The sequence below is a fragment of the Culex pipiens genome, chromosome 3 (assembly GCF_016801865.2).
Source record: "Culex pipiens pallens isolate TS chromosome 3, TS_CPP_V2, whole genome shotgun sequence".
In the NCBI taxonomy this organism is placed as follows: Eukaryota; Metazoa; Arthropoda; class Insecta; order Diptera; family Culicidae; genus Culex; species Culex pipiens.
In genome coordinates, this window is record NC_068939.1 from 1,753,759 (window position 1) to 1,774,858 (window position 21,100).

Sequence of the window (21,100 nt, forward strand, 5' to 3'; positions counted from 1 at the left end):
ATTAAAAGAACTGCTCATGTTTGAAAGAATGCAAAAACTCTCATAAATAATTAAAAAATATGCTCAGTAAACAAAGAATGCAAAAACCGGAATCAAAATGTTATACTGAAAATCAAAAGAACTGCTCATGTAGGAAAGAATACAAAAACTTAAAAACAAAGAATGCAAAAACTAACAGAAATTTATCAAAATTTTAAGCAGAAAATTGAAAGAACTGCTCATGGTCAACAGAACGCAAAAGCTCACAGAAATAATTCAAATGATATATTAAAACAAGAATGCAAAAAACTAACAGAAATTAATGCAACAACTTATAGAAATTATATGCTGAAATTAAATAACTGCTTGCGATTGTTTATGCATATAATAATGCATAAACTTATAAAAATAACATACTAAGAAAAAAAAAATTAAAGAAGATTGCAAAATCACCTTTTAGGGATATTATACTTTTTCAAAATATTTTAATACAATTTGTGTCTATTTTATATATTTATTATACGATTATTTGTCAATTCGGCGAAACGTCCCATGCGACGAAACGACATTCGGCGAAATGACCTTCGGCGAAATGACCTTCGGCGAAATGACCTTCGGCGAAATGACCGTCGGCGAAACGACATTCGGCGAAATGTCCCGCACCTCAATTTCACATCCCATCAAATTTTTATAAACATAATTTTCAGAAAAAAATATGGCTAAAATTTTTCATCCTAAATCACTTTCCTACCATCAAGAATAACACAATTCGACGGTAACATTTCAAAAGACATCATGTACATTTTGACACTTTCTGGGTTATTGCATATTCTGAAAGTACTCCTAATAAGCTACCTCTCCACCAAAAATAAGCAAAAGTTACTTCAGTAAAGTCTGTTTAATCATGATTTTAAATAAAGTAACATAAACAAAATCTCTGCCATCAGCAGTCCCTGTTTATATAGCCCTGTCAACCTGTCAAACAAAAGACTACATGAACCTCGTGACGGAAAAAAGCAACATGAACAAAGCGCCATGTACATTCGGCGAAGAAAACCGAATCATAACAAAGCGTCCCCCTCAATGCCAGAAGGGTGATATAAACGTTGGTGATTTCAAAAGAAGTTATGTTTGTTTTTCTCAAATAAAATTACGGAAATAATGTTTTATTGAATTTGGATGATCAAGTATCGATAAAAGCAACGTTTTTTATCGTTTGTTATCATTAGAACATCTTATTTTGCTTTTATATTAAAATGGGAATTGAAAATGGATGCTCAACATTCAAATGCGTTTTTCTCAAAACGCATGGTTTGTACATGATGCTTTTTGAAATGTTGGCGTCGAATTCGACATTTTAGAAGTTGATGTCAGTAAACACTTCAGTTTTTTCAAGGTATGATAGATTCCCTGAACGCGCTCCATTCGCCAGAATTGAATTTAAGTGAATTCGTTGCCGATAAATTAAATTGTAAATTTCGGGTAAAAATTGTGAAGAATCGGCTTAAGCAACCATGCGCACCCCCTTATTTTTGCTACCCTTCATAGATACAAGTGAGTACGTACAATTATATTTATTGGCAGGGATTGCACTAAAATTCAATTCCATCGATTGGATCGTGTTCAGGGAGCCCAAATCTATCATACCTTGACGAAATTGAAGCGTTTACTGACATTAACTTCAAAAATGTCAAGTTGTATAATTGTTTAGATTTTATAATTATAACAGTTTGGAAATTTTTGCACAACTTGTTTCCAGCTGGCAAAATATTTATTTTTTGATAAAGGTTTCATCATCAGAAATACAAAAATTGTCAAAATACAAATCTTTGAAAAAGAAAGGTCTTCAAACCCTGCTGGGTGAATCCGATAAAACATTCGGAATGTGTCGCCGGGATGTTTTCCAAGCGAAAGGACAATGTGATTTCGATTTAAATCACTTCCCGCCAGTGAGCATTTTCCGCACACATACACACACACTCACATGGAAATGTGAGAGTGTTTTTATCGCAACTTTTCTTTCTTTCCTAGCAGCAGCCAACAACAATAAAATAAAACCAAGCACACAAGACGGACGCGTCCGAAGAATCGTTCCGGTCACTGGTTGGCGACTTGTCAGGTTGGACAAAAAAGGCTCTGTTTTATGAACGCACGGATGCCGGTCCCGCAGGAAATTTATGCAGATGAGCAGTTCTCTAGGATTTCGGTCATTCGATTTTTTTTGTATTTTTTAATCCGACTGAAACTTTTTTGGTGCCTTCGGTATGCCCAAAGAAGCCATTTTGCATCATTAGTTTGTCCATATAATTTTCCATACAAATTCGGCAGCTGTCCATACAAAAATGATGTATGAAAATTCAAAAATCTGTATCTTTTGAAGGAATTTTTTGATCGATTTGGTGTCTTCGGCAAAGTTGTAGGTATGGATACGGACTACACTGGAAAAAAATAATACACGGTAAAAAAAATTTGGTGATTTTTTTATTTAACTTTTTATCACTAAAACTTGATTTACAAAAAAACACTATTTTTAATTTTTTTTATTTTTTGATATGTTTTAGAAGGCATAAAATGCCAACTTTTCAGAAATTTCCAGGTTGTGCAAAAAATCACTGACCGAGTTATAAATTTTTTAATCAATACTGATTTTTTCAAAAAATCGAAATTTTGGTCGTAAAAATTTTTCAACTTCATTTTTCGATGTAAAATCAAATTTGCAATCAAAAAGTACTTTACTGAAATTTTGATAAAGTGCACCGTTTTCAAGTTATAGCCATATTTAAGTGACTTTTTTGAAAATAGTCGCAGTTTTTCATTTTTTTAAATTAGTGCACATGTTTGCCCAGTTTTGAAAAAAATATTTTTGAAAAGCTGAGAAAATTCTCTATATTTTGCTTATTTGGACTTTGTTGATACGACCTTTAGTTGCTGAGATATTGCAATGCAAAGGTTTAAAAACAGGAAAATTGATGTTTTCTAAGTTTCACCCAAACAACCCACCATTTTCTATCGTCAATATCTCAGCAACTAATGGTCCGATTTTCAATGTTAATATATGAAACATTTGTGAAATTTTCCGATCTCTTCGAAAAAAATATTTTTGGAATTTTCAAATCAAGACTAACATTTCACAAAGGCCAAACATTCAATATTACGCCCTTTTAAAATGTTTGTCTTGATTTGAAAATTCCAAAAATATTTTTTTTCGAAAAGATCGGAAAATTTCACAATTGTTTCATATATTAACATTGAAAATCGGACCATTAGTTGCTGAGATATTGACGATAGAAAATGGTGGGTTGTTTGGGTGAAACTTAGAAAACATCAATTTTCCTGTTTTTAAACCTTTGCATTGCAATATCTCAGCAACTAAAGGTCGTATCAACATAGTCCGAATAAGCAAAATATAGAGAATTTTCTCAGCTTTTCAAAAATATTTTTTTCAAAACTGGGCAAACATGTGCACTAATTTAAAAAAATGAAAAACTGCGACTATTTTCAAAAAAGTCACTTAAATATGGCTATAACTTGAAAACGGTGCACTTTATCAAAATTTTAGTAAAGTACTTTTTGATTGCAAATTTGATTTTACATCGAAAAATGAAGTTGAAAAATTTTTACGACCAAAATTTCGATTTTTTGAAAAAATCAGTATTGATTAAAAAATTCATAACTCGGTCAGTGATTTTTTGCACAACCTGGAAATTTCTGAAAAGTTGGCATTTTATGTCTTCTAAAACATATCAAAAAATAAAAAAAATTAAAAATAGTGTTTTTTTGTAAATCAAGTTTTAGTGATAAAAAGTTAAATAAAAAAATCACCAAATTTTTTTTTACCGTGTATTATTTTTTCCAGTGTAGTCCGTATCCATACCTACAACTTTGCCGAAGACACCAAATCGATCAAAAAATTCCTTCAAAAGATACAGATTTTTGAATTTTCATACATCATTTTTGTATGGACAGCTGCCGAATTTGTATGGAAAATTATATGGACAAACTAATGATGCAAAATGGCTTCTTTGGGCATACCGAAGGCACCAAAAAAGTTTCAGCCGGATTAAAAAATACAAAAATTAAAATTGAAGAAAAAAGACCGATTTCGTAGAGAATTGCTCAGATGCTTTCCAATAACATACACTGGAGTTTGCTGTCAGTTTTCCCTCTTTTTTTGTAGTTGTTTCTCTTTCCGGCGGGCAGGGTGATCTGGCAGGTGGCCAGGGAAATTCAATTTCCGGATTACCACCGGATGGGCATGAATATGGTTAACCTAGTTTTATTGCAGTGGTTTTTTTTTCTGAATTTTGAAAATATCGCATGATTTCTTGGGAGTAGTGAACATTTCATGCACTCAATACCACAATATGGTATCGATTTTTCCACCGATGCATTCAAGCATATTTAATGAACGTGAGATTTGTCACAGCCATTGCAGAAGTCAATGTATTATTCATCTGATGAATTTCGTGCCTGTTTCAATTGAAACCATTTTTTTTTTTTGCAACTTTGTAGTTGCTGCTCCAATTTGTAAATCTAAACATTTTTGAAGTTGCCATTCCAACCTTTTTCAAGCTAGTTGGTGCATAAAAAATGCATGTTTCAATTTGCACAAAAGCATCCCTGCGGGTGGTTGAAGTGAACTATGCAATTGGAGGTGGACTTTTTCAATTTTGTGGAAAACAAAAGCATTCGAGATGTTTCCTTTTGCTTCCAAATGATGATGGAAACGGGAAGATAATGAACGCTCTTGTTTGGAATGAAATCCGGAAGCAATAGAGAAAAATCAGTCCCGCATTGAATGAAATGAACGGAATGAGGGGGGAAAAAGCTCTCGTCGGCAACTGATTTCATTTAAATTGCAGATTAAATCGTCAAATCATCGAGTGGTAAACCGTCGTCGGTACATTAAGCACGCGATGTTAGAGCTTGAAAGTTTTGTGAAATTACTCGGTGGAGATGCATGATACTCTGTTGCTTTTTGATTTTGAAGAATTCAAAGAACAAAGATAGAAGATTTGCTTATTGGTAGTGCTAGTGATTTTTCATGATTTCATGGAAGCCGCGTAATCCGTGAAATTTAGATACCGTACCGTTAAATAAATGCCGCGGAATTTTTAAATAATCTATTGCCGAATAGCTCCTATTTTACCCTTGTATTTTTCAATTAAATCATTACAAGAGGTAAAAAAGGCTAATTTAGAACATATTTTTTAAGACATGTAACGGCTAGAAAAAATCATAATGTTTTTTTTTAAATTAGGTTAAAATACAAATATATGTTTAAAGAAAAGTTGATATAAATTTGACAATGTTCATGATTTTAAGAAATTATCAATAACAAATCTTGATCTCTGTGCTCTCTAGAAGAAATTCCAGCAAGTTTAGTACAAGAGCGCACAGAGGCGTCGAAATGTAAAAAACACAATTTTATTTCATTTATTTTACTTATTGTTCTTTTTGCGAATCTTTTGTTTAGGATGTGCCTAATTTTGGAGACTAACTCAGCAGATGCAAATTCTTCGAAATTTCATTAAGTTGAAAAAAATTATAGTTGAAGACAGTTGAATTTTATTTGCAATGAAAATTTTGTGTCAATGGGTTTTGTTTTGTATTTTGAAATTCTGCTATCTTTTTCAGTCACTAGGATAATATAATAGAAAATAACATATGATTTCGTTAAATTTAACAGAATTTAGAGTACCATGAAATTGGGTGCCGCGAATTTGTTTTTGCCGTGAAAAATTACCAGCCTTACTTATTGGTATGCATACAAGATTACTTAGTCTGCCTGACTTTCTAATCTATCATCCAAGATTTTGAATACTTTTATTCTGTGGCGACCTACTCCATAAATTGGTGGCAGCAATACTTTCAATCTTTTTATCCAGGGATTTTTTTTTTCGAAATTGTGGAATCATGCATAATTTTTTTTGAAAGGACTTAAAACACTTATTTAAGACATTTCAAATGTTGGACTAGACTTTAAAATTAAAAAAAAAATCATTGAAAAGAGCAGACAATATAACAATATTTTTATTTTCAACATTAGACATTAGACCAATAATTTCCGAGGTATTGCAAGTTCAAAAATGATAGCTTTTAATTTAGATGACTATGAGAAAAACAAATTCTTTACAAAATATTAGTTTAAATAGCTGTTTCTCAGTAACCAGCATGCCGATCAACAAAGTCAAATAAGAAAAAGATTTTTTTTTTCGCCGCATTGGAAAAATTTTCGAAGGGTGCTTTTCCTTCGTGAAGAGTTTTTAAATTGCAAATAATCTCGGTACACTTTACCAAATAATGTGTAAAATAATTCTCAATTGCAAATTTTATCTTATATCGTTTTTTCGGAAAAAATCTTTTTTACAAAAATCATAGCTCTGGTACCAGATTTGGCACCGTCCTAAACTCTTGCGCAAATTTAATGCCTATCCCTTTAAAATGTTAAACGTCGTATTTTTTTTTTCTTTAATTCTCGCTTACATTTTTAAAAAAGGTCCTGTGCACATAGAAAACCCATTGGTTGTTTTGAAAAAGTGTACACAGCTAAACAAGCGTACAAGCTGCGTGTAAAATAAATATTTCATTATTTTATGTAATTTTATGTAATTTTACGCCCTGAAATATGTAGCCCATCAGTATGGGAAACCTACTTGACCGAAATGTCCGGTCTGATGGCCGAGTGGGCTAAGGCGCCAATCCTTACTGTTGGTGCTGGGTTTGAAACCCGTCGGTTGCAACTTTTTTTTTGTGTTTGCGAAAATTGTACATGCAGTGTGTTATATTAAGTGTTTATTTTGGCGAAGGTGATGTGCATGCTTTTGCATGCGATTTTACCATCGGATTTTTTGCTGTGTACCTACGATGCAAAATAAGCCGTGAGGAATGCTAAAGAGAAGGAAGAAAATTAAAATTACCCTGTTACCTTTGTGTAAAAAGTTTCGAGATGTTTTTGAGATTGGGTATTAATCTTCAGAAAGTGTAGAATTGTGGTGATATTACATTTAAAAAAAAGTTTTCGCAAGCGCAAATTTTACACCTTTCAAAATTATTATTATTTTTACCATATATTTTGAATTTATTTTAGTATGTTTTCAAACGTAGATATTACGTTTTTTAAACAAGTTTCAGGATGTAATATTTAGGTATAGGATTTACATTGGGCTCCAACTCAAGAAAGAATTTCAAGAATTTCTCGAGAAATAATCATTGGAATAATCTGCAAAAAATCATGGACAATCGATTTTCGACGCCCGATCGATTGACAATGACAGAATTGGTCTATTTTCAATACCCATTTTTTTGCAAACTTCTAACAGAATGGCATCCAGAATCGTGCAAGACGCATTTTGGGATACACTGTACAAAAGAGTTGGATTTTGGAAATTTGAAAAATTTGTTGGTTGTATATTGCTTCTTATTGAGTAATTTTACCTATGTAATGTGTAAAAGTGTAAAATTAAACAGAAAATGAGTAAAATTTTTGAAAGAAAATCTGCCAACATTCCCAGATGTTACATTACCATCTTCTTTACTGTGTACTATTTGCGAAACATTTTTTTTAACAATTGAGGATTTTACCTTACTCACGGTACACAATTTCAGAAAAGTAATTAAATTTGAACACATATTTTCTTAACATTTCGATTGATATATTTAAATGCCAGAAAATTTAAAATTTCAAAGTAGACTTTGCACTCTTTAGCCCTTTCAGAACACGCTCATTGATGCATATCAAATTGTTCCGCCTGCATAAATCGGGAATTGGCCCTCCTTCTCTCTACTCGGAGTTGTTTTCGTCATCCATGGAGACGCACGGTGCCTTCCCGAACGATTCCCAAGCAATAAACCATATTGTGAGGGGTCGAGGTCAGCCGATAATTGGACAATTTCCAATTAATTTCATCTCTGCCTTTTCCACGTCGATGACTTTCAGGGGAGGGATGCGGTTTGGGAGGGTTGTTCGGGAGGTGGCAATTTAATAAATTGGTTGGGTTTTCAGAGTTCAGCGTGGGGATACTCACATTGTACGCCGCTCGGAATCGGTATAGGTGGTCCGAGGTGACCAGGTAGAGCACCGTAAACGGGATGATCGAGAGGGTGGCGAAAAACAAAAACAAGCGCCTAGCGATGCGACATTTGGTCCGGTTGAGTCCTTTCATCTAGAAGACTGGCCCCCGCGGCGTTGCTGCTGGAAGTCGTCGTCGTCGTCGGTGGCCACGCGGGCTATCCATTTAATCCACCGTGCCTACGATGCCCTAAGTGGTCGATTGGATTCGATGGTTTTCGATGATGATGATGAGTTTGGTTCGGGGGTAAATTTGCACTTGAACTAAGGTGATTTTTTTGTATTGCTGTTAATTTCGCTCAGCCTGACTGAGACGACTGACTCGCACTTGGTTGGTAATTGGTTTCAATTGGTGTCTGACACTACAGCACAAATCTCGCCGGTCGGCTTCTGAACTTGGCCCGGATCGTCGGAAGGAAGCTCGGCGCAAAACAACTCGCGAACATCACCTTCTACGCCGAGCGACTAACTCGACTACACATCACTAGTAGCACTTTAGTACTGCGCTGTTGTCGTTGATTTGTAGAACATCACTTGGCTAGTAGGTTGGTGCTTTATTTCAATTGGAACGCTCCACTAGAAGTGAGTAAACTGAGATGTGCATGCTGTTTAGTTTAGCAGTTCGTATCAATTGACCAGTGCTCACCGCACTAAATCTGACCCGCGTGTTTGTGATTCATTGCCTGAGATGCCACAGAGTTGTACTTGAACATTTTCGACCCTCTCAACTAATTTGTTCTGAATACACCTCTGAACTACTCGCCCATCTACAAAGTTCGCAGTAATTGCGCAATCTCAGCATCGTGTAAAACAGCCCAGCAGACAGGCTGATTACAAAATGCCAGGAATTCTACAATCGATGCTCCACATCTGCGTACACACTTTATTGCACTAATTCATCAATCTCACCAACTTTCCTCAAAACGCACACACACACACACACACGCATCGTCAATCCTATCAATGTTTACGTCGCTGATATAGACCTATAAATTAAGCCCTTCCATCAATGTACGACGCGAGCTGCGGGCAATTTGACTCCCATTAAGCGCATTGTTTATTGGCATTATCTGGGCGCTGTTCCGATATCAATTCCGACGTGCTTCGAAGCGCGGGTGCTCTACATAGAAGGTTGATTGTTGGGGGGAGGTCGTTGTGGAGTATTAGTAGCTTCCTCCAGCCAACTAACTTTTCTCATTAAACGATTCATGTGTGATTGCGGGTAGCTGTTGCTAAATTTACATACAATGACACATTCCGTTGTTTGGGGAAGGCTAGTTTATCAGCGCTGGTATTGATGTCGAATTGGCAGTTTTGAGTAACATGATGATATATAGGCAAAAATGTGGTTATTTTTGTGCAATTTTAAAGAAAAATTATTTTGTTACGCTACAATTAAACTTTGGCCTGACGAGAATTTCAAGTACCGTTATCTGGGGCGAATCGGGGCTTCAGTCTGAATAGGGACAGCAGTTTTTAGAGCACTTAAATCTTTTAAATTTGGAAATGGATGTACACATTTTGTTGGTCTGAGTCTGTTCTAACCGAAACCAACCAGAAAAATAAAAATAAACTTCTGTCCCAATTCGCCCCATGTGTCCCGATTGACCCCAGTTTACGGTACCTGGAATGCATAAAACTGGTCACCTAAAAAGCGTTTCCCTAACACGGACTTGAAATTTCTTCACGTAGAATACATAACAATTTCCAATAAAAAAGCAATTCCCAAAACAAAACAAAGGTTCCTAGAATGTAGATAATTTTAAAACAAACTGGCATTTACCAAACTCACAATTTATCAAGATGTTAACAAAACTGTTCTGAATTGCGTAACTCAACGTCGTTCCGGTTATGTCTACGGCAGAGGTGCTCCAAGTTTTTGACTAGTGGGCCAAATTTTAAGCTTTCAGGAACCAAATTTTGTTTCTTTCAAAATTATTTATTTTGTCCCTTTCGGTATTGGGACTTGGTTAGGACCGAGTCGGTACAATTTTCTTAAAGGTAAGAGATGTTATTTTTAACAAACCTATGAGCAATTCTCTACGAAATCGGTCTTTTTTCTTAAATTTAATTTTTTGTATTTTTTAATCCGACTGAAACTTTTTTGGTGCCTTCGGTATGCCCAAAGCAGCCATTTTGCATCATTAGTTTGTCCATATAATTTTCCATACAAATTTGGCAGCTGGCCATACAAAAATGATGTATGAAAATTCAAAAATCTGTATCTTTTGAAATATTTTTTTGATCGATGCGTCTTCAGCAAAGTTGTAAGTATGGATATGGACTACACTGAAAAAAAATGATGCAAGGTAAAAAAATTTTTGGTGATTTTTTATTTAACTTTTTGTCACTTAAACTTGATTTGCAAAAAAACACTATTTTTTTATATGTTTTAGAGGACAGCAAATGCCAACTTTTCAGAAATTTCCAGGTTGTGCAAAAAAATCTTTGAGCGAGTTATGATTTTTTCAAAAAATCGAAAAATTGGGCGCAAAAATTTTTCAACTTCATTTTTCGATGTAAAATTAAATTTGCAATCAAAAAGTACTCTAGTAAAATTTTGATAAAGTGCACCGTTTTCAAGTTAAATCCATTTTTAGGTGACTTTTTTGAAAATAGTCGCAGTTTTTCATTTTTTAAAATTAGTGCCCATGTTTGCCCACTTTTGAAAAAAATATTTTTGAAAAGCTGAGAAAATTCTTTATATTTTGCATTTTTAAACTTTGTTGATACGACCCTTAGTTGCTGAGATATTGCCATGCAAAGGTTTAAAAACAGGAAAATTGATGTTTTCTAAGTCCCACCCAAACAACCCACCATTTTCTAATGTCGATATCTCAGCAACTAATGGTCCGATTTTCAATGTTAAAATATGAAACAGTCGTGAAATGTTCCGATTTTTTCGAAAAAAATATTTTCTAAATTTTTTAACCAATACTTACATTTTAAAGGGCGTAATGTTGAATGTCAGTTCATTTTATACTTTGTCCATTTTGTGTATTATCTCAGGTTTTTCTCACCCCGCACCCCTCTCATAATTTCCGCACAAAGTGAAATGGCAATTATTGACTAAAATTTAAATTTTCATTAAACAAACATGTAAAATCGATTGTAAATTAACGCTTATTTATGCATTTATGATCAAATAAATACTTTTCAATCTTTTTACAAATCTTAATTTCTGTTTACCACAGATCGGTAAAAAATGTTTGTTTTTCTGGAAAAAATATTTTTCATACTTTTAATTATATTTTGCAATTTTTTGACAGGTGCGTTTTGTGCTTTTTTAAATTAAATTAACATGTATCTTTGAAACAATTTTGTTTAATTTGACTTTCCACACAAAAAATGAGTAGCGCAAACGGCAAAATAACAATTTTTAAAAAATTACATTTTTAAGCATGTTTTGCTTGACACAAAATGGCATCTTTTGAGCTCTTTTGAGTTGTTCAAAATTCATATGGAAGTACATCCAATTAGAAAAAAACATGACTTTTAAAAAACTTGGAAAAAACGAAAATAGTATAGTTAATGCAACAAGTTGCAAGAAGAAGATTATTTCAGCTGAATAATCGAGTCATCCATCTATCCGTCCGATGGAAATACATGTTTTTCCTTAAGATGAATCAAAAGAGTAAAGGTAAGGTTTTTTGGCATTGAAAAGAAGGCCGTTTCGCCTTTCTCGAACACAAGAAAAAGTGTCAGTTTCACAGCGGAATTGCAAAAAATATATATTTTTGCAATTCCGTCGTGAAACTACTTACTTTTCCTGTCATTCTTGAACGACGAAATAGCCTACTTTTCTGTACCAAAATAACAGAATCGAATAGCAACACTTTTCAAATAAATGCTGAAAAGTTCTACTTTTCAGCACTGAAATGGGTGCACTGGTTTCGAAAAGTAACACTTTTCAACATTTTTTTTAAACGATTTATTGATAAAATACATGAAAATTTGACTTAAAATTTTACTCATTGCGTGTTTTTCGGAATTGCAAAAAAAATTGTATGGAACTCGTTGCAAAACTTGATTTTTCCAGCACTTTTCGTATTTATCCAACTCGGTGAACCTCGTTGGATAAATGTACGACTCGTGCTGAAAAAATCCTCTTTTTGCAACTTGTTGCATAAACTACTATTTTATGGTGGAAAAATATTTTTTTGGACATTTTAAAACTATTGGGTTGACATATACATTTTGAAAATATTTTCGGAAAATTACATGATACTTTCATTTTTTGACATTGAAAATTTTCCAAAATTGTATGAAAACTTCTTTGGTCATAGAAAGTACAAAAAATAAATTTCAAAAAAAAAGTTCATTCTTGGAACAATTGTTCAACATTAGCCTTAAACTGTTTTAGAGGCTCATTTAGCACTGTTCGGCTAAAAAATGTTGTCTTCCATGTTATTAAAAAAAAAACGTCTGCTGCACATTTAATTTTGGCTTCTAGTTCGATTCACTTAATTTAAGTACTGACGTACCTCGCAACCACCAGGATTTCAGCCAAAATGATAGATTTATTAAACTTATCTGCTAAATTCACAAAAACAAACAAAAATAATTCTTAATAATAAAAGATTTCAAACGAGATATTTGTATTTCAACTTAAATACACAAATAAAAATGCAATTACTGAACCATTCACAGACTGCAGCATGCGACAAAAATATCCATTTTGTTTGCTCTCCTTTCATCGCTGCCAGACATTTCCCAAACACTTTACTTCCGCAAAACCGACCATTTTCAACCAGCATCGTCGTCGTCCAACCGTCTGGTTCTATCGCCATTCCACTCACGAGCTGGACCAGACCACGGAGTACACTCTATAGACTGTTTGGCGCCACGCACCATCTGTGTGTGCTCCCGTAGTAAATATCATTTTACTGCATGATCATCGTAATAGTACGGTCGAGACGACGACGACGACGACCGGCTGTCAAATTTTATAGATCACCTCTGCTTTCGTGAAATCGTGAACTCGTGCGTGACACGGATTTCGTGGCGAGCTGCACGCAAAATTGGAGGAAAATAGTCGACATTTGGGGGAGTTGGTTGTTTTTTTGCGGCTTTTCTGCGTGAAATAGCAAAAATGACGTCTTGACGTCTAGAGACGGAGATGACGATGACGGTGGACGTTTTTACGATTGCGACGACGAGTGGAAAATGTCACGCGATTTGATGGACACACTTGCTTTGCTTTTCTTCCACCGAGGTGGTGCTGCTTTTTTTTGCTCGTTAGAACGCACCACTCACTCTCTATGTTGATGAATGTGCGGTGATTTAGCGGTTAGAGTACTAAAGGTGTCATTAGTGCGAAGCTTAGGCGACCGCCAATGTCGGGTGATTTAACGAGATTTAAATTTAAATGGACCCGCGATCCATCGTGGGGGCGGTGTGGTGGTGGTGGTTTGCCGGAAATTTAAACTTCCGATGCTGATTTCTGGGGTTTCTGAGCCCGAGTTGGCTGGAAAAACGAACTCGCACATTTTGTGGTACTAATTATGTTTGGTTTGGCACTGAAACGTATAATTTGAATGTGTAAACACGAGGACGGGTGGGGAAAGGTCTCGGGAGGAACATCAACATGGAAATGTGTGGTCCGCGGGTTTTGCTCGTTTGGCCGCCGTGATGTAGAACACAGAGATGTGATTGTAAATGTAAATGGACTGGAACGAGACGAAGTGTCGTCGTTTGCAGGCAAAAGTACGACCACTAGAGGATGATTTGCATTAGTTAAGCCTCATTTAGCTCTATTTTATTTTTGCTGGTTAAGTATCAAAGCATTACACAATACAAAAGAGGTACTTAAGTATAGAGTTTTGTTTTTTGCTGCAGACAGGATATTGTACACCTTTTTCTTATTTATTTACATGAAAGAATTTCTGAGGTTGTTCTAGAAAAAGTGGCTTGGATTTGGAAGATACAAAACAATATATTTTTTGCAAAAAAATCTGATATTTCAATTTTCAAAAGATTTTATTTTTGCATACTGAATGTCATAAATCTCGTAGCAAAAGAGTTCTAATGATCTGGGAACTCTGTCATGAGGTATCGATACTCGAGTAGAATTTATGAACGTTCAAAAAACGTATGTTTTTCAGTATGATCAGTACTACTCCAACCAGATTTCTGTACATCGTTTGATATTTATAAAAGGTGGTAACATATTTGGGATGTATTTGTAAAAATCTTGCTTTATATGACAAATACTGATCCCTTAAATATTGATTTCATTCAGAGTCTAAGCAATCGCCAACAATTCAATTGATTTTTTTTGTTCCACAGAAGTTGATAGTTCGACTTGGTCCCAACTTAATCCTGACAAGTTGTTAGCAAAAAAAAGCTTTTTTGTGAAATGTTGTTATTTGTTTTGTTTTAGGTTTTAATTTTCCCTATGTCAAAATAAGCAATTTTGCATCATTCGTTTTTATATACCGTAAAACGGGGTGACTTTGATAGCCGGGGTGACTTTGATAGGTTTGCGATTTTTCCGCAAAATGAAGAGTACAATTAAAATACGTAAGGAATGGATTAGAAACATACTGACCGTGGTAGAGAAGTGTTCAAAGTACATCAAGAAGAACTTTTCATAAAATTTTGACAAGTTTAAAAAGTTAGTTAACTATAGTTAAAAAAATGTTGATGAAAGTCATTATTAAAAACTTCTTAAAGTGTCATGATTTTCTCAATGAACATGATTTTTAATCGGAAAACGGAATGCATTTTCGGATTCTTTGGACAATTTTCCACTAAGAGAAGGTTAAAAAAGTTTGTAAATAATAAATAATATGTGTTTTTGAAACACAATTAAAAAAAATCTCACAATTTATAGGCAATTTCAGTTGAACAAATTTCATGTAAAATGTGAAAACTTGTGATTCGTGCTTCGAATTCAGTATAAAATGCAATATAAATCGATAATATTATAAACAAAACTAGTTTTAACAAATTTCAGGCAAAATTCCGACTTTTTAACAATTTTACCTAAAATTTATATGTATTTTGCTTAAAAGCTTATAAACTTAGTTAATTAAATCTAAACATTGTTTTTTTTTCTTAAAAACTGTATCAGCTACTTTAGTGATGGTACATTTAACGTACAAATAAAGTTTTAACATCTTAAATATGATTTTAACAAGAAAATCTATGACTATCAAAGTCACCCCGGAATTAAAACTAAGAATTTTTAACGTAACTATTTTTCTAAACATTATTTAAAAAACTTTTTTTCCGAAATAGTGCATGGACCTTGTGTGGTCTACCCCAGTACATGTTTTAAAAATAATAATCTTGAGAAAAACCTTACCTGTTGGAAAATATTCTTAAAACAAATTGAAATCCTATCAAAGTCACCCCGGTTGACGGTACTAGTCTCCTTACGATGTTTAAGGCTAGTCATACAAAATGGATATGCATATTGAGAAGAGATCTTCTGATCGATTTGATGTCTTCGGCAAAGTTGAAGGTTATGATTAAATGAAGGGAAAAATATTTAACTTTTTATCACTTATTCCCAAAATACGTATTTTTTAATTTTATTTGTTTTAGGGGACTAAAAAATGTTATGAACCATAATGGATGCAAAATATGGTTTTTAAAGCCAAATTTAATTTGCAATCGAAAAGTACTTATCGATTTTAATTGATATAATGTATCGTTTTCGAGTTATAATTTTTTAAGGTACAATTTTTTTCTCTACAAATAATTTGAATCGATGAAAATGATTTTTTACAACTGTCCCTTTATTAGCCTCTAAATTTCAACTGACGGTATCTCTATTGGTTCGATGTTCAAGGGTAAACATGAATTTTTTGCAAAATTTTCGAATGTTTTCAATGAAAATATTTCAACAAATTAAAATTATCAGGAAATTAATTCGATTAAAAAAAACGAAATTATATTTTATTGAAAAGATCAGCAAATTTCCCAATAGTTAAATTTTGTAACATTGAAAATTAGACCAACAGTTTCCGAGGTATCGCCAGTTTAAAATTAAAGGCTAATTACACTTAAATAAATCATTCATTTTTAAAACATATTTGTTTCAGGGGTACTTTTCTTTCAAGATGTATTTTTAAAATTCGAAAAGAAATCGAAAAGTTATACCTAAAGTAGCTATAACTTAAAAACGATACATTTAAAAAAATGTGAAGTACTACCAATTTGCCGGAGTATCGAGAGCCTCATGTGAGGTTCTCAAGTTTCAAAATTAAAACAGCTTGTGGACATTTATAAAAAATCTGGAGCAACACGAGAAAAGGGCGGATATGCATTTTGACAATTTGAACTATTTTTCTATTTTTCAAGCTTTAGGTAACTTTTTATATAAAAATAAATCGGAACAATAGCTGACCTACCCAACACTATGGGTATTGTAAAATAGTTGCAGCTGTCAAAATGTCTACTCACCCTCACATTTTTGAAAAAATTTTGAACTTACATCGGAGCGAACAGTTTTCAATAAATAGTTTATGATTTTTTTTTTTAATTTAGTACTCCCGTGATTTCAATAAATATTCCATATTCCATTGTTTTCTTTGAGCATCGCTTTTTTAAACCGTTTGGTCTTAGATTCTCAAAATAAGTCCAGATTTGATGATTTGATTTAAATTAAAATTTTGAAAAACTGCAGGAATAGTCGAATTAATCTACACAATTCAATTTATTTTTAAAACTGTTTGACATTTCAAAGATATAAACGGCATTTGAAGTATCGTTGTTTTTAAATAAATAAAAGTTATTTATTTTAAAACAACTCGATTTAGAATTTATATTACTTTACATTCATCAACTTTTAAAACACTTAACAATTTAAAAATCATTTTGGAAAATGAGATCAAACTTACTTAGTGCGTCATCAATCCTTATAAATATAGCACGTATCAATAATCAAAAATAATTTCAAACCCGGGCTGCAGTTTGGTGATTCCTAGAGCAATGTCTCATGAAAAGGGTTCGGGCCAGCTGCTGTGTGAGTTGGCTGAAAATAATCCAAAGTGTAGTCAGTCTTGTATATGATCTTTAATCAAAATATCGACAGCAATGCCGCAGCTAATCTTGATATGCAAAATCATGGTCATGAGGGGAGGCGTCACCTTAAATAATTGTAGCAAAGAGGTTTTTTTCGGTGTGAACGGAACAAACAAATTGACATCATCATCATTTCCAAAATTGTTTGCACAATTATAAGAAGATTGATTGAGTGGTTATTATAAAGTTGGATGATGTGGCAACCATGTTTTGAATCAAACTTGATCAACATGTTAGTTATAAATGGGTAAACAAATTACTATTACTATCCAAACCATCTAGATCAGTTTTCAAAGATATTTGTAGCTACAAATATTGATTACAGCGATCTGTGCCAAAAATCACATACTCTCAACGCTTCTTAACTCCAGCATCACTTGTACTGCTGCCAAAAAGTTTCATAATATAACCCACCATAACACACAGTCTCCAAGTTTGAAATCCTGACCAAACAATACCTTTCCCCATCAAACTGTGTGACCATTTACGAAAGGAGTCAAACAAAACCAAATCCTTTAGCTTTGGCTCGTTAAACATAATTTACGAAATGTTTGCCAAGTCTCTTTTCAACGACCAAGGTAAACATGACCACCCCCACCCCGAACCTGAAGGACGACCGTGCAACTCCACGCTTTTATGCTGATGTGCTGCAGACGACTGCCAATTTTGCCTTGCGGCTCTATCACACCCGAAAACTCAACCCGGACGGACGTGATTAATGTCTGCGGATACAGGCTCGGACCCGGTCCCGGTGGCCACTTCAGAGCAAATTAATCTTGTTGCTCGTTTGCCACTCCACCTCCATCCACCACGGGGCGGTCCTCGGAGTGTGATGGTCAGAGAGCGTGATCTGACCAAGCCGTGTGATGATGATGAGCCGGCGCTGCTGTGTGTCTCCATTATTCCCGGTTCTGAAGGAGGGGGGTTTCCTCTTTCATTCACATTCGAGACACCTACTCGGAGCTCAGTTAGGGAAAAAGAAAGAAAAGGAAAAAAACGCGCAAACAAATAGAGCTTCTGACCCATTCACGTACGCCGGAGTCTATTTTTATGCCGCGCTTTATCGTGGCCGCAGATTTTCCACCCTTCTGCCTGCCACTTGAGCGGCGGTTTATTTGTTCATTCATAATAACAAAAATATCGATCACAGTTTTATTTCCTCGCGCGCGCGTTTTTCTAAACAGGAAAAACAGGAGCTTATGCAGTGCTAGGGTGAGGTGTTATGTTTCTGGCTTTCATAAACATTTTTGAATTACATTTCAGTGAATGATAGGATTCTAAGTAAGCTAGCGAAAATGAGATTGCCAACCTCTATAATAAAAACTTGGCAGATACACCACATGGGTATGTTTTCATTAAAAAATAAACACTTTTTTTTTTGAAATTAAATATGTCTTTATTGAACTTTCTTATAATAATTACATTACATTTACATTCTAAGTGGTATGGCTAAATGCTCTTCATCTTTGTTATATTTTTCGTTTTATTATTAACTGTTCACATTCATTCATTTACTTCAAATTGTTTTACATTTTTGCATTGAATCGAATACATTTGGGTAAAAAAAATAACTTTAACAACTAATCCTAACTTAAAACTAAAAAAGCAAATTCATTGAAATATTCAAAATCATTATAACTAGTAAACTACGAACTGTATTTTAAGATAAATCCTCCAAGCATTCTTACTTGTTCCGCACGAGTTTTGCAACCACGCAATGTTGTTGTCATCTCGATGAAAATGTTCAGAAGTTCTTGTGGTGAAAACAGGTCACTACTGCCTTCACCCGTTGGTGCTGGTTGGTTTTCCCTCGGTTGCTGACTGAAGCCTGGAGGTGTTGTGTTCTCTGCAACTTTTTGCCGCTGATTCAACGGCAATGGCTGCAGATTTGGAACCACTCGAACAGATCCCGCTCCTGGTGACGCCAAAGCAGGAAAATCCACGTCCGTGAAAGTTGGTGGTGTTTTGCGACGATTTGGTTGGTGCCTCGTCGTCGCTTGCTGCCGAATTTTTACAAACTCAGCACGTTTTGGGCAGCTTCGATTCTTGGTCGAATGGTCGCCGCCGCAATTGAAGCATTTCGCTCCGATGTTCCCGTTGATTGTGTTGCAAGCTTGAGTTTTGTGCTCACCTCCGCAGGTTGCACAACGACTCTTGATGAAACAGTTCCTTCCACCATGCCCAAACTGCAAGCAATTCGAACATTGTGTCACGTCACGGTGCACTGGACGATAACGTTCCCAAGTCACGATGATGTTGAAAATCGCCCGAACTGCCTTCAGCTCAGACGGCGTTGTCGATCCTTTCTCGAAATGTACCAGGTACAGTTGATCACGATACTTGATGTCCTTGTTGTGTCTCGTCATCTTGAAGACTTCGATCACGTTCAACTTAAGAGTTTTGAGCTCCTCTTTCAGCACACTCACATCCATGTCGTACAGGCCTCGGAGGACCTGTTTCATGGGGCGTTTACCTGGATCGTCATGGCTGTAGTATTCAATCTTTGTGTTGTTCAGGAAATCCCGAACGTAGTTGTAATCCTTTCTAGTAGGTAGCAGAATTTTGAGTCCATCAGCACACAAGCGAATGGAAGCTCGTAAAGCACCAGATTTGATAAACCCGGTCAGCCACTTTCGCACCGAATCCGATGACGATGTTTTCACAAAAATGGGTGGCAACTTTTCCCGTCGTTCAAATTCTTCCTTCTCGCTCACGTCCACAGGGAGGGTAGCGAACTGGTTTCCAGACAATTTTTGAGCGTCCTTGCTCAAACTGCCTGGCTTTGCAGGTAGCGCTTCGGCATTCTTTTGCTTCTTCAAATCTGCCGATCCTGCTGGTGAGGACCGCCTCTTTTTCTTGCCGTGAGGCATTTTTTGCACTTTTTAGCACTTTTATGATGTGTGAGGAACGCACGTCTGACTCGCTTCACTGCTGATCGCAGACTGAAAAATAAACACTTCATTCTCCATAAGAGCGTAAAAGCTTGTGTTTATGTTTTTTGGTATGAATGCTTTGTCCATTTGGTCTGCAATGTTCACAATGCTGTAATTGCCTGAAAAATGTTTTGAAAATTCAAATGATATCTGGCGAAGTTTACTTTTTCTGAGAGATCATATGTTCGAAATAAGAAGGGCCAAACATTCCAGATAACGCCCTATTAAAATGTTAGTCTTTATTCATAAATTTTAAAAGTATAGTTTTCGAAAAGATCAAAAAATTTCACGAATGTTTCATGTTTTAACATTGAAAATCGGACCATCAATTGCTGAGATATTAACAATTTTATAGAAAATTTTCTGAAATTAAAAAAAATATTTTTAGAGATGGTCACTCATCAGCACTATTTTAAAAAATCGAAAAACTGCAAATATTTCGCTAAAATCAAACTTTCGGTGGCTTTATCTTGAAAACGGAGCCCTTTATCATAAAATCTGTTGAGTACTTTTCGATTGCAAATTCAATTTTACATCAAAAAAACTAACTTAATCCACCTATGTGGTTGATGCCTTCCTCACTTGTTACCAACAATGGGTAATATGAGTGGTTTGGACACATATTTCAGCTATTTTTTTTAGGTCCAGAAAAATAAGTACACAGATATAACTTAAGTTGTCATAACTCGAGACAGGGTTGCCAGATCTTCAATTATGTGGACCCGTTGGAAAAGTCTCTCGATTACCTAACCAATGATGGGTAAGATGATGGATCCGGACATCGTTTACATACATTTAAGTAAGATCCGGCTTCAAAAAAGTACATAAATATCACTTAAGTGGTCATAACTCGAGACAGGGTTGCCAGATCTTCGATATTGTGGACTCGTTGGAAAGGTCTCTTGATTACCTAATCAACGATGAGTTGGATGATGGTTCCGGACATCGTTTACATACATTTAAGTGAGATCCGGCTTCAAAAAAGTACATCAATATCACTTAAGTGGTCATAACTCGAGACATGGTTGCCAGATCTTCAATTATGTGGACTCGTTGGAAAGGTCTCTCGATTACCTAACCAATG

At 34.8% G+C, this 21,100-nt stretch overlaps 2 protein-coding genes across 4 annotated transcripts in view; one reads left to right on the forward strand and one right to left on the reverse strand.

Moving 5' to 3' along the window:
* The window catches only part of LOC120423015 (uncharacterized), a 35,647-nt gene that overhangs the window by 9,273 nt on the left and 5,274 nt on the right, over positions 1–21,100 (forward strand). The gene's annotated exons all lie outside the window — the stretch shown is intronic.
* LOC120423016 (carbohydrate sulfotransferase 11) overlaps positions 1–21,100 on the reverse strand; it is a 33,143-nt gene that overhangs the window by 8,326 nt on the left and 3,717 nt on the right. Inside the window, exon 2 of one of the 3 annotated variants that reach the window (XM_039586656.2) lies at positions 8,007–8,626. In XM_039586656.2, coding sequence (XP_039442590.1) covers positions 8,007–8,144 — 138 coding nt within the window. In that variant the 5' untranslated portion in view covers positions 8,145–8,626. Of the gene's footprint in view, positions 1–8,006; positions 8,656–21,100 lie in introns of those variants that run through there. The other 2 variants (XM_039586654.2, XM_039586655.2) reach the window with 2 other exon arrangements.